At 44.5% G+C, this 13141-nt stretch overlaps 1 protein-coding gene across 1 annotated transcript in view; it reads left to right on the top strand.

Moving 5' to 3' along the window:
• Window positions 1-13141, top strand: part of LOC119433636 (1,4-alpha-glucan-branching enzyme-like) — a 45658-nt gene that overhangs the window by 17171 nt on the left and 15346 nt on the right. Inside the window, 4 exon segments of the mRNA XM_037700892.2 lie at window positions 774-1017; window positions 5057-5155; window positions 7522-7632; window positions 12153-12324. Of these exon segments, the coding sequence (XP_037556820.1) occupies window positions 774-1017; window positions 5057-5155; window positions 7522-7632; window positions 12153-12324 (626 nt within the window).

Below are 13141 nucleotides of genomic sequence, written 5' to 3'. Positions count from 1 at the left end.
GCGGCACTTCCGCACACATGCATGCGCGCGTGACGTACGTCGCTTGTGGTAGCGGTGCTTGTCTAACATTGTCTAACGTCGGCAACAGCTTCGCTGTACTTACACTTTCACAGGGTGGAATGGAGGTGGATTCTGTAGAAATCACAGTATAACAAATCTTTTTACTGTTATCCAGTTTTCCCAACTACCCTTTTTTTCGTCATCCCAGCTATTTCCCAGCCATTCCCCCAGAAGTGTTCTCAACTGCCATCAGTCCTACTATTTTTTAACCTGTTTTGTGAGCTGAATCACACCATTGTGTGCACTTTTTCGAAACTGCTCCCCTACGACTGTTCCTGAGCTGCCATTGGGCAAACACCTTTACTTGTCTCTTACAGCATGTGGCGTTTTAATTTTTTACAATGGTTGCCGAGAATAATGCACAAAACAATAAAGGAAGAAATATACCAGTAGCTTGAGGATGATCGCACAAGATAATGCTGCCAACAGCGAAAACAATCTTAACAGCAGAAATAGCTTAGCAGTAATGGCAATGCACACTGAATTGTGCAACGCAATAAATATTTTGGATCAACAGTCACCAAGCTACCTGTTTTGCGTTTACATCTGGCTCTACGTGTGCCAGCCTTTCTAAGCCTCCATATTCTTTCCTGTTGTTGTGCCTGCACTCACCATGCTCTCTTCCTCCAATTTTTTTGCAAACACCATCATGCCGATATTTTCCTAAACATTCCCTATGAATGTTCCCCACCTGCCATTGTCTGATCTTGCAGGATGGAGACACTACGCTTTCTGCTCTCCAACTGCTATTGGTATCTACAGGAGTACCAGTTTGATGGCTTCCGCTTTGACGGTGTCACCTCGATGCTGTACCATTCGCACGGCATGGGCCATGGCTTCAGTGGTGACTACAACGAGTACTTTGGCCTCAACAGTGACACAGAATCGCTTGTCTACCTCATGTTGGCTAACCACATGATCCACAAGCTATTCCCCAATGCCATCACCATTGCAGAGGTACCCCAAACTGCCAACTTGGCCTTACTTTCAAGGCAGCTCATCTTGTGGATTGAACAAGCACTTAGCAAAATGGTGTCGATACCAAAAACAAGTTTACAAGATGGGGTAGAAACAGGACAACCGCAGGTGCCAGCAGGCAACGGTTCTCCATCAATTAGCATTGAATCTTTTAGCATCTGCACTGCGTTCCTAATATAGGGTTGTCATTTATTGTTACCATCTCTCCCAGTGCTGAGTGATTTACCCACCACCTTCCCCCCAAAATCAGTTATGGTATCTTCAACAGTGTCTTGTCACCATTCCATCAGCTGACCTCATTTCCCCTTGCTTTTGACTTCATTCCTGACTTACTTCTTGCTGCCATACCACTAGCATACATAGAGATACAAGCAGCAATGTGTTAAGTAGGACATGACTTATGTGAGTTTACATAAAAGTGAGGTGCTGTATCCAGAGCTGTCCATTATGTCATCTCTCATAGCACACCATGCTGATTTGGTACATAAAACCGTAACAGTTGTCAATTTTTTTGTCATTGCACTTTTAGACCTGTGAACCCCCTGTGTTTAAGTCATCCCTACCAAGCTTATATTTTCTTTCTTAGGCCAAAATGATAACCTTAGTATGCCAAAATGAGGCAGTGACATTGTTAAATGGAAGGTTATAGCAAGCGTTTGAAATTTTCCATGCACCATTTCTCTTCGACACCGGCACTGAACTATCCAACAACACCTGCCACAGTGGCTCTGCAGTCAAACTGTGATATAAATAATACCAGATATAACTAAATATTGGGTATAACAAATTAACCCATTAGCACCGACTGTACTAGAACTAGTACACTTGGTTTCGCATCCATACTTCTTGAACAGCTGAATATTTCCTTTTGTCAAGTTTGTTTCTTGTACTCAGAGGCCGTGCATGCACACCCTTACACAGGGTAGAATCTACTTGTTGTTCCATAGCATAAAAATTTCACCCTAATTCCAGCAGAACTGCGGAGTCGTGACGAATAGGGATGTGTACTCGCTTTCAATTTATTTCTGCGCGCCTGCTTTATATATTCGCGTTGTGCTTTTCACAGTATTTACAGTGCAGACTGCTTATAACGTAAGTCGCCGGAGTCGTGAGTATCTGCACTATAAGCGGTACTGCACTATCACCAAAACAACGATTTTCAAGCCCTGCACGTATGCAAAACATGTAGACCAAGCAGCCGCGCGTATCCGTGAATCGAAGCGTGCGACTGGGAGTTTTGCATCCATGTAAATTTACGAACGTTGAAAGGTTAATGTCCAAGTACCCACGATCTTCGCTTGAAGCAGACAAAGTAATAATTAAAAAAATGTATCAGTTTCACGCAAAAGGCGAAGCATCAATTGCGATAGCAAATTAGTAGAGAGCTATAAGAAGTAGGGATAGTAGTTTTATTGGCTGCATAAACTTGACACATTCACTTACTAACTGAATTAACAAGCGTGGTGTCAACGCGCACAAGCAAACATGAATAGACTGATGACCGCAGACAACCACTGTCAAAACACGGGCGTGGGGAAGCGCAGCTGCCGCAGCGAGCGAAGGTTCGTGCGGTCTATCGCTTCAACGGAAACTGAGCGGCGTAAGCACAGCACATACAAAGGTCAGAGCCGTGTGGTGATCGCTTTCCAGATACGGCCCGCGCGGCAACACTGACAGCCGGCACAGGCGCAAAGTACAAGAACGCATTTGTTGGCAGAGTAGAAGCCCCGCCTCTCTCTCTCTCCCTTCCACACTGCCTTCCCGCTTTGCTACTTTTGCGTTGGAGATTGCATCGCCAGTTACCTTTGCGCCCGGTTGCAAGATACGCATTTGGGGCCGCAGCACAGCATCGCCCCGCCTCCCTCCCTCCCTCCGATACCCCGACGGCCTTTCACACAACGAAAGTCACGTTTTCTCTCCTCTATGTGTTCGCTCTCCGTGACGCGTGCTTTCACTCGCACATACGGCGCGCAGCGACGATTTTATTGCCCTTAGACTCATGCTCCATGTCTCATGCTCCTCCTCCGCATCGCCCTCGTTGATCGCCTCTCCCATCGGTGGGCGCACCTCGTTGAGAAGCATGCTTGCTACCGCCCTTGTCGGCGAGATTTTCCTGCGGAAGCCGCATTATAACCGGTATTTCGTCTCACGCGGCTGCACTGTAAGCGGTATGCGTATACATGGAGTTCTATGGGAGGGTAAATGGGAGTTGGAAAAGGCCGTGTTGTAGCCAGTTCTGCACCATAAACAGTTACGTTTATGGTGCACAACTTCCCACAACTTAAAAAAAAGGTTGTGAAATGGTATGGAGTTGAGGTAGTGTTCTCGGCTTCTGGCAAGCTCGCTGGATTATGCTCGCGCATAGGAAGAAGTAAAGATAGGGTCTAAGGGTGCGGAACAAAGCACATCAATTCCCACGTAGATTACAGTGTTGGAGTAGTATATCAGATACCTCTATCATGCGGCAAAGTCTACGTAGGCCAAACAGAAGGTGCGTGAATGTAAACTTGTATGAGCATGAATTGTCAATTAGGAATAAAGCGAATGAGCACCTTCCTGTCCACTGCTTGGCGTGCCCATGTAAGCCGATCATGAAAAAAGTAAAGATTTTGTGTCGCTGCCGAGATGGCCGAGCGAGAGAGTTACTCGAGGCGTACCATATAAGAATGAAGGGACAAGAGTGTGTCAGTGACACCTCAGTTTATCTGCACAACACTGAGATGAGGTTTATTGACGAGCATAGGTAGGTTGTGTTTTGCATAAACAAGGTTTTTCTTTTTTCTTTTTTTTTTTAATTCGCACATGCACTGTGGTGTATATCTGGGTTGTACTTATATGTGGTCTTTGTGGAATAAACATTAGTTGTAAGTCTGCGCCCGTCCTTGTTCCATGCTGTCTCTGTGGTCCGTTTGTTCGCGCAGTTAAACAATGTCCGCTGATATATACCAACTCGCCCAACAACAAGTTCTTCTATACTACATAGAAGAGGACAGTGATAATGTGATTGTGCCGTCAGAACCAGCTGAAGATATGAAGAGGAAATTGACGACAACACCTATGCTTTTGCTGTGAACGACATCTGTGGTTAGTGTAGGGTGTAAAGCTTGCAACAATATTTCACCAAAATGGTTTCATTGAAATAGCATTCTTGAGGACATGTAAGCCGCACTCGCGATGTCAGCGTTGCCATTGCTGTGCCTTCTCGGCATTACTGTACGTGTATTTGGACACTCATGATGGATGGTCACGGTCATTACCCCGAAAAAAATAAAAAAAGAGCTGCGATGCCGATTTTGTCACACCTGAGCATCATGGAGATGTGAGAAGTGCACGGGCACTTTGTGCCTCGAAAAAGGGTGGTTCAAAATTTTCATATAAGGAGGTAGGGGCGCAATGACAAGTGCCTTGGCCATTTAAACCCCATGCGCCCAGTGTACTAGATGTAGTACACCATTGTAACTTGACAACCAATCAATATTTCTCTATACTTTTTTGAAGACGTGATGTTTGTGTTATTCTTTCATAATTCACAAGCTTTGAGGAAAATTGCAATGGAAGTTCTATCATGAGTCTCAATGGGATAAATCTAAAATATTGCTCACTAGTACTATCAGCTATAACGAATATACGTTTATAACAATTATTGGATATAACGTGGCTATTTTTATGTCAAATGCGACTTCTCTATGACAAGGTTCGACTGTATATGGCTTTCTGTTGCTGAGCACGTGGTCATAAGTTCGACTCCCAGCTGTAGTGACTGTGTTTGCATAGGGGCAGAATGCAAAAATGCTCATGTACATAAATTTAGGTGCACATTAAAGAATTCTAGGTGATCAAAAGTAATCCAAAGCCCTTCGTTACAGTGTTTCTCATAGTGCCCTAGCATTGCTCTGGGATGTTAGGCCTCACCAGTCATCCAAATCGTCGTTCTGCATGTCTTTTTTTTTTCTTTCATGTGACATAAACTCCAATTAAATTCATTCTTTTCACACGCTTAACAAATGGTCATTTGCAGGATGTGTCGGGCATGCCAGCCTTGTGCCGACCCGTGGACGAAGGTGGTGGAGGCTTCGATTTCCGCCTAGGCATGGCAATTCCTGATCTCTGGATCAAGGTGAGCTCCCTCTCATCACAAGTTCTCTCTCTTGGACCGAAAAGTCTTCGCTTGGCTTCACAATGGAAAAACCGCACAGCCTTTGTCTTAATTTTCAGTTTGACCCATGGTATTGACTTATAGACCATCCTATAAATAACCTCTTCAGTGATCGAATAACTTTGCAGGTTGAAAATGGAGATGACAGATTTATTGTATAAAATCAAGAGTTAGACGAAAACTCTCCTAGTTGGGATTGCTCATAGTCAAGGGTAAAACAGACGCTGACCAAAAACATAAAAGGAAAGAAAACAAAGTTTCGGCTCCATACGGGGGCCTTGTTCACGATGAAAGCAAACAAAAGGGGGGCAGATGATTGTGTACATGTGAATGGATGGCGCAAACAGCGGGCATAAACGGAAGGAAGGCTGCCGTTATTGCGGTTCAGCGTGGTATCAGTGGTCTGGATTAGTAATTACTCGAGATGGAGCCACAAGGTTAGATTACTTTCAGTGGCTAGCACATGCACCCTACTCCAGTCAGTCACGGCAGCCTTCCTTCCGTTTATGCCCGCTGTTTGTGCCATTCATTCACACGTATAAATCGTCTCCCTCCTTTTGTTTGCTTTCAGTGTGAACAACGCCCTCGTATGGGAGCCAAAACGTCTTGTTCTCTTTTCTTTTTATGTTTTTGGTTGGCGTCCATTTTACCCTTGACTAAGATTTATTGCATATTTGGCATTAATAAAAACCTACAGCAGCAGAAGGAATTAAGAACCTTGAATTTTTGTCAGCTTTGTTGCATTCATTAATATGAACTCCACGCCTGAACTCTCAAAAATACTTGAGGGGCGGGAACAATTTTGAGTATTTCACGTGCAGTTTCACGTGAAAAGCTTGTGAGCCATGTCAGAAATTGCACCAGTGGAAATCGTGGCTGTTAAAAACAACAAAGAGAACCCACTACATGTTGACATAATGTTGTTGCAGCAAACATGCATCAGTCTCTCCTGCAAGTCCTTTTTTTTATGATGCGCTCGGTGCATATAAATTTTGCAGCAGGGTTTTTGGAGCAAGGTTTCCTTCAGAACGGACCTAAGCATCGTTATTTTCAGTAGTGCTTCACATTTTGAGCTGTTACTTGGTGTGTTCAACTGTGCATGCAATGCGTAACGAGGTTAATGTTGTGGAGGCAGTACCCACAACAGATAACATGTGACCATTCTTGGAGGATAAGCATCATTTACAGGGGGCCAGGCAATTAAGAGAGAAAGGAAATTTAGTGCAATTAAGAGAGAAATGTAAATTCTGTTCACTGTCGGGAGCAGTGTTGTGATTTAGTGCCACCACAATTTTTTCATAATAGTTGAATATCAGTAGGTATAAAAAAATATTTAATCACAGTTTATAAATTTTTTACTCTGCATTATTAAGAGAAATCACAATTCTGTAAAATTCATCTGTTAGATCATCAAGAGCAGACCATTATGTTGTATTAGTTTACAGTTTGCATGAAATGATTATATTGTTTACGCGAGTTTTGCAATAGCCCTACCCACTAACTATTGGAATAATTCAGAGCACTGTATAATATATCCAATTTATCCGCTTTAGATGTGCCCATAGATGCAATTTACATTGCTATGTAATTTTTGTTCAATATTTGCAAAGCTGTAGATCTGCTGCTTTATCCCCCCCCTTCCCCCCCTTTCTTTTCTGATGGAAACAGGCTGCAATATTTTAAAAAATTCTGCAAAGAACTGATGTGCTAGGTTAAAAAGCCTCCTTGCAACAGTTGGTGGTGGTGGTGGTGGTTAAACTTTATTTCCAAAAAGGGTCCTGAAGGACACCAGACTGTTCGTCAAGGTGTAGAGGGCACCTCCCACATCGGGACGGGGAGCCCTAGGCTCTCCGCCGCTTCGCGGGCCTTCTGGACAGCCCAGAGTTGGTCTTGCAGCTCGCTGCTCCTAAGAGCGCCGTCCCACTTGTTCTTGTCCTCCAGATAGGAGGCCTGTGTCGCGCATCCCCACAACATGTGTCCCAAGTTCACATGTCCACCACACTGTGCACAATTGAAAGTTCCGTCGTAGTCTGGGTCGATTCGGCTCATACGCCAAGGATTGGGGTACGAGTTCGTCTGTAGCAAGCGGAGAGTCACTGACTGTGCCCTGTTAAGTTCCTTGTTTGGAAGGGAGAACAGTTGTTACATTTCAGTTTTATTTTTTTAAATGCAAGTAGAACCAATCAAAATTGGTTCCATGTACTCTGAAAAAATTGTTTGTCCATTCCCGTGTTATTTAGATAGGAGCTGCCTAGGTTAAACTTTTCTTTTCAGCATGCTTTGCGACACAGCTTTCCTGGAGCAGCTTTCTGATGTTTCTCGTACAGCTCCTAAAGGAACAAAAGGATGAGGACTGGAACATGGGGAACATTGTGCACACCATGAGCAACCGCCGGTGGATGGAGAAGACGGTTGCCTACGCGGAGTCGCATGACCAGGTATGTGCTCACTCACAGAGAGCGCTTGACCCACCAGGCTTCTTTAGGGAACGAGACTGTTGTTTGGTTTTTCAAGTGCGAGCTCTATCATCTCGCTTGTGGTGTTCTAGTCTGTGCTTAAAAATGCTTGTGGCATTTCCAGTATGGGATGTCGGACATTGTTCAGGAACCTCTGGTGGCAGCTTTAAAAGCCACTAGTAGTGTTGTAACAGTGGCTTGGTTTTTGTTTGTGTCAGACACTTGGCTAACCCAGAGCCAAATAATTAGCTAGGGCATGTGTTGTACCATAGTGAGAGTATGGGTACGGCCCACAACATGTCCTCACTCTGTTTCTAAAGCGCCCTAGAATTCTTTCTTTGCACTTAGTGCAGGCACTGAGGCAGCTTTCTCTCCTTTATCATTTATTACACCTTTATGTAGCTACTAGTAAATACCAGCTTGGGAAACATTAAAAGTTTACTTGCATTTTGTTTGAATGTAGCCACATCACTGCATTCAAATCCAACTCATTTCCTCTGAACTTGATTTCCCTTGCAGCTAAGGAATAAATTTGTCAGTGATAGTTCCTCAACAATAGGTGTTATTTTTCAACTCATATGAATTTAAAATGACGTCACCGGAACCTTTCACATGTTCCGCTGCTGAGCAGTTTGATTTCTGGATGCCGAAGCTGCATTTCGATGGCAGTAGAATGCCAAAACAATCATGTACCTTAATCGTGTACCTTAGGTGCACCTAAACTCTTTCCCTACCATGGGGAAAGGTGTTTTTGTATGTTTTGTAAGTTTGTAAAGACATGCTTCTATCTACTTTTACGAAAATATGAGATTTTACGATAATTATGAGATATACAAAATGTATTGCTATCTATTAGGCACTATTTTTCATTGAACAGGTATTCCGCTACAAAAATTTAACTGCAAGCACTACAGTTGGACGTGCCTGGCTGCGGCCGGCGATGTTTCGGGCTGGTTTGCATCGTCGTCGCTTTCAGACTCAAAGCCTGGTGAAAAGTCAGCATCCTCTGATTCGCTGCTATTCGATGTATCGTGAAGATCAGCTGCAGAGGCAGCGGAATCGCGATATCTGCAATCTGCTGAAGCGTGCGCGCCATTTCCAGAGCCGGACATTTTTGTGTTCTGCTTTGACGGTCGCAAAACTTCGGAGTACGTTTAAAAATCACCGCTTGGCGGAAAAAAAGTGAACTGCTTAAAAACCAAAAATATAGTTTTCTCCTCTTTCACGTTCGATGGCGCAGTGTGTCCATGAGCGGCGCGGAAGGTCTTGAAAGTGGTGTTTCCAACCATCGATAGTGGGCGGGCATTTTTTTGTTCTCCTTTGACGATCACGAAACTTTGAAGCGCATTTAAAAATCACTGCCTTGTGGAAAAAAAGCGAACTGCTTAGAAAACTAAAATCTAGTTCTCCTCGTTCACGTCCGATAGCGCAGTATGTCCGTGAGCGACGCGGAAGGTCTCGAAAGTGACGTTTCAAACCATCGATAGAGTGCTAACGATGCCCAATGGGCACGGTACGGAAAGAGTTAAAGAAAAAAAGTGATTAAAATTAATCCAGAGCGCTCATTTACTACATCTCTCACAGCCCCTGCATTGTTTTGGGATGTTCATCCCCATCACTCAATCATTATTTGAAGTGTACCAAAGCACGTGATTGATTCATGAGGCCCTGGCCTTGCATGGTGGCACAGTGGCTGCAGTGTTTTGGTGCTGAGCAAGATGCAGGCTTGATTCATGATCCAAGTGGCTCCATTATGATGGGGTACCGTGCAAAAATGTTTGTGTGCTGAAATTTTCATGTATGCTTGCCTAACTTAAAGGCCAACTGCAGCGAAATTTTACCTCGACTATATTTGCTATAGATGAGTACGATGTACCATTGAAGCAATCTTGGCAAAGCCACAGGGATGGTAATAGTGCAGTTTTCTTGTTAGCAGTCTTTAAATAGCGCCTTGGCAGACAATGCATGCACCTGGTAGTTATCACTAAGACGCAAGTCCCAGCATGCCCCGTCTGGGATTTTTCAGTGCACCATAGGCAGCTTGCACCATAGGCAGCTGCAGGCGCTACCTTATCGCGGAGGTCAAGCCACATATTCTAGCTCATGCATCACTTCCGGCGAGCAGTAATAGTGGCATTTTTTTCTTCCAAGTTCAGTATCGAAAATGGCTATTTTTTCTAATTTTTCGTGACACTTCCACTCGTATTTCAAATGTGGAATTTTGCATGGAGGCTCTTTTACACCTGCAATATTTTAAACTAGGGCTTTTATGCGGTCCAATATGTTGTTGCAGTGGGCCTTTAAGGGACACTAAAGAGAAAAATTAGTTGAGCTGTTTAGTAAATTACCCTTAAACAATAGTAAAAAAAAAAAAAAAACTCTTAGCATGAGAGAAGGCCTAAGAAGAAAGAAAAGACAACAAAAACGAAAGAATGGTGGTGACACTGCCATCAAGGTCCTACACCATCTCGCTGTGACGTTGTGGATTTTGATGGCATCTGCTCAGGTCTTAATTTTTAATCAGTAAAAGTGTGCTAGATCGTATTCTACAAGGAGTCTAAGATAGAACTTGGCAAGTTTCGAGAACATTTACTGGACCACAATAACCCCAATATGGGAAGATAAAGTCAAACCTCAATATGCATCGAACAGGTATACAATGAATTATCGGATATATTGACGTAAGCCTAAAATATTTCTTCCTGATACCAGCATGAAACGAATATACCCACCACGGTGGCTTTGGCATTGCGCTGCTAAGCCCGAGGGCACGTGATCAAATCCTGACCATGACGGCCGCATTTCGATAGGGGTGAAATGCAAGAACGCCTGTGTACTGTGCGTTGCATGCGCATTAAGAACCCCAGGTGGTCAAAATTAATGCAAAATTCAAATACGACGTGCCTCATAATTATGTCATGGTTTTGGCACATAAAGCCCCAGAATTTAATTAATTTAATGCAACAAATATACGCTTATACTGAATATTGGATATATTGAAGATATTTTCATGCCAGATGTGGTTTTGTTACAGCGAGGCTCGATTGTATAGTGGAATTTCGATGATACAATCACGGCTAATACGAATTTTCGGATGATACAAATTTTTCTGTGGTCCCGGCCGAGCCCCATTACTTTGCAACGTGCTAGAGAACGGTTGTTATGAATCGATTTTCGACCCGTGTCGGTTGATACGAACAAACGCCGCCCCACCGACGGCCGCGAAAGAGAACAGCACGCAGTTACGCACTTTCTCCCTTTCTGTTTCGGTGCGGAGGCGCCGCCCCTCGCGCCTCTGCCAAGACTGCGGCGCTTCCGAAACACTGCAGCACCTACTCTGCGAGCGCCCTGTGTGTTCTCGACAGGCGCGCGCCACCCTCGCCCGCATCTACCGCGCCCACAGCCTGCCCTGTTCGACCACAGAGGAAATCCTGCACCCCTCGAGCTGCACGTCAAGTCACGCGAAGCTCTTCCGTGCGCTACTGAGCTTCGCTGACGACACCTGCCTTACTGACCGGGTCTAAATTGCGCGCCCGCTGCTCCTGCGCTTGCGATCTTTCTCTCCTCTCTTCTGACTCTCAACCCCCATCCCCCTTGTGCAACACGGTTGAGGTATCCTCTATTGAGAGACAGTTATCGCGTTGCACTTAACCCAGCTTAACCCCCCCCCTCCCTCTTATACCCCACGGCCTCTCGCGCGACGGAAGTCGCGTTCGCTCCCCGTGAAGGCGCGCTTTCACTCGCACATACAGCGCGTGGCGATTTTATCGCCCTTGGACTGTTCCTCCACGTCTCGTGCTCCTCCTCCGCATCGCCTTCGTTGATTTCCTCTCCCATCGGTGGGCGCACCTCGTTGAGAAGCATGCTCGCTACCGCCCTTGTCGGCGAGATTTTCCCACGGAAGCCGCATTATAACCGCTATTTCGACTCACGCGGCTGCAATGTAAGCGGTATGCATATACATGGAGTTCTATGGGAGGGTAAACGGGAGTCGGAAAAGGCCGCGTTGTAGCCAGTTCTGCACTATAAATGGTGGTTGCGTTATAAGTGGTCTATACTGTAAATGCTTTTTATGTAGGTGTGCCTGAGTGAGTTCACCTCCAACTCTTTAATTTAGCTAGTTTTAATTGTGTTTCAATGATACGAATTTCGGCTAATACGAATATTTTTCGTGACCCCGTGAAATTCGTATCATCGAGATTCCACTGTACTTTGAAATCTGTGACATTGCTTTGAAGTACCCCCACTGGGGTTGTGGTGTGACATTAAAAAAATGGAAGCTTGGCCTTCTCTTTCATTTCCATTAATCAACGTCTTACTATAAGTTTAGTGAAAATACAGATATTGAAGAATAATTTATCAGTCTAAATTGGTTTACAGTGTCTCTTTGATGCCCTTTTAACCTTGAGCTTTCCAGTATGGTGTATCCTTCATAGCCCAGCTTTGGAGCATACAAGGCAAGTTGTTCATTCAGCCGAGGTGCCCTGTGGCATTCATTTCAGGCCCTTGTAGGGGACAAGACATTGGCTTTCTGGCTGATGGACAAGGAGATGTACACCAACATGTCGGTGCTGACAGAGCTTAATCCCATTGTTGACCGTGGCATTGCCCTGCACAAGATTATCCGCATGATAACTCATGCTCTTGGTGGTGAAGCTTGGCTCAACTTCATTGGTGAGGCCCTAAAGCTTGACTTTCTCATTTCACTTGAACTGTACTTTCGTGTGTATTGTGAAACAAAAATTCAAATAACCTGAGAGTAAAAAAGAACTTTGTACCGAGTGCCTTTCACATAGGGCACGCCAGTACTGATTGATCCAGCCAAAGCAGTCATACTGCATTGTTGCATTGAATAAATTAAAGGCAGATAAAAATTTAGTGTAAAACATTTATCAAGCATTGCAACTTCTGTAATTTTAATGCGTAAGCATTCCTTGGCGGGTACCTCAGCACTGTCACGCGAAAAGTTCGATGCCTTGCATCTGCACAAAAATGCATAATTTGCGAAGTTAAGACATCTAATCATTATAATAGCCTAAATTTCAATGATTGGTAGCTTTCTAAGCGATAAAGGAACAATTTATACCAAAAAAAATAAGAGGAGAATACTCGTAGAAAATGCATGGGGAAGCTTATACTAGGGGTGGGCCAACTTGAAATTTGGGAGGGGGGGTGGGCATACTGAAATTTGAGGTTGGGCCAAATTAAGTTTTGCAAGTGGGCCAACTTCAATTTCTGGGTGCACTAACTTGAAATTTGGGGTTGGCACAACTAAAATGTGATGTTGGGCCAACGTGAAATTTTGGTGTGCACCTACTTAAATTTGAGGTGGGCCCACTTCAGATTTCGGGGTTACCCAATGTCTAATTGAACGCTGCTAAGCATCCTTCGAGTTATAAACTCCTTGCGGGCAAGCGAGCGCATTCAGGTGCTTGGCGTATTTTCATTGGGCCTTACCGAGGCGCAGTCAGAACGCAGGCGAGAGCTTGTG

The sequence above is a fragment of the Dermacentor silvarum genome, chromosome 11 (assembly GCF_013339745.2).
Source record: "Dermacentor silvarum isolate Dsil-2018 chromosome 11, BIME_Dsil_1.4, whole genome shotgun sequence".
NCBI lineage: Eukaryota > Metazoa > Arthropoda > Arachnida > Ixodida > Ixodidae > Dermacentor > Dermacentor silvarum.
The sequence above is the reverse complement of the archived record's forward strand: the minus strand, read 5'-3'. Positions and strand labels throughout refer to the sequence as shown.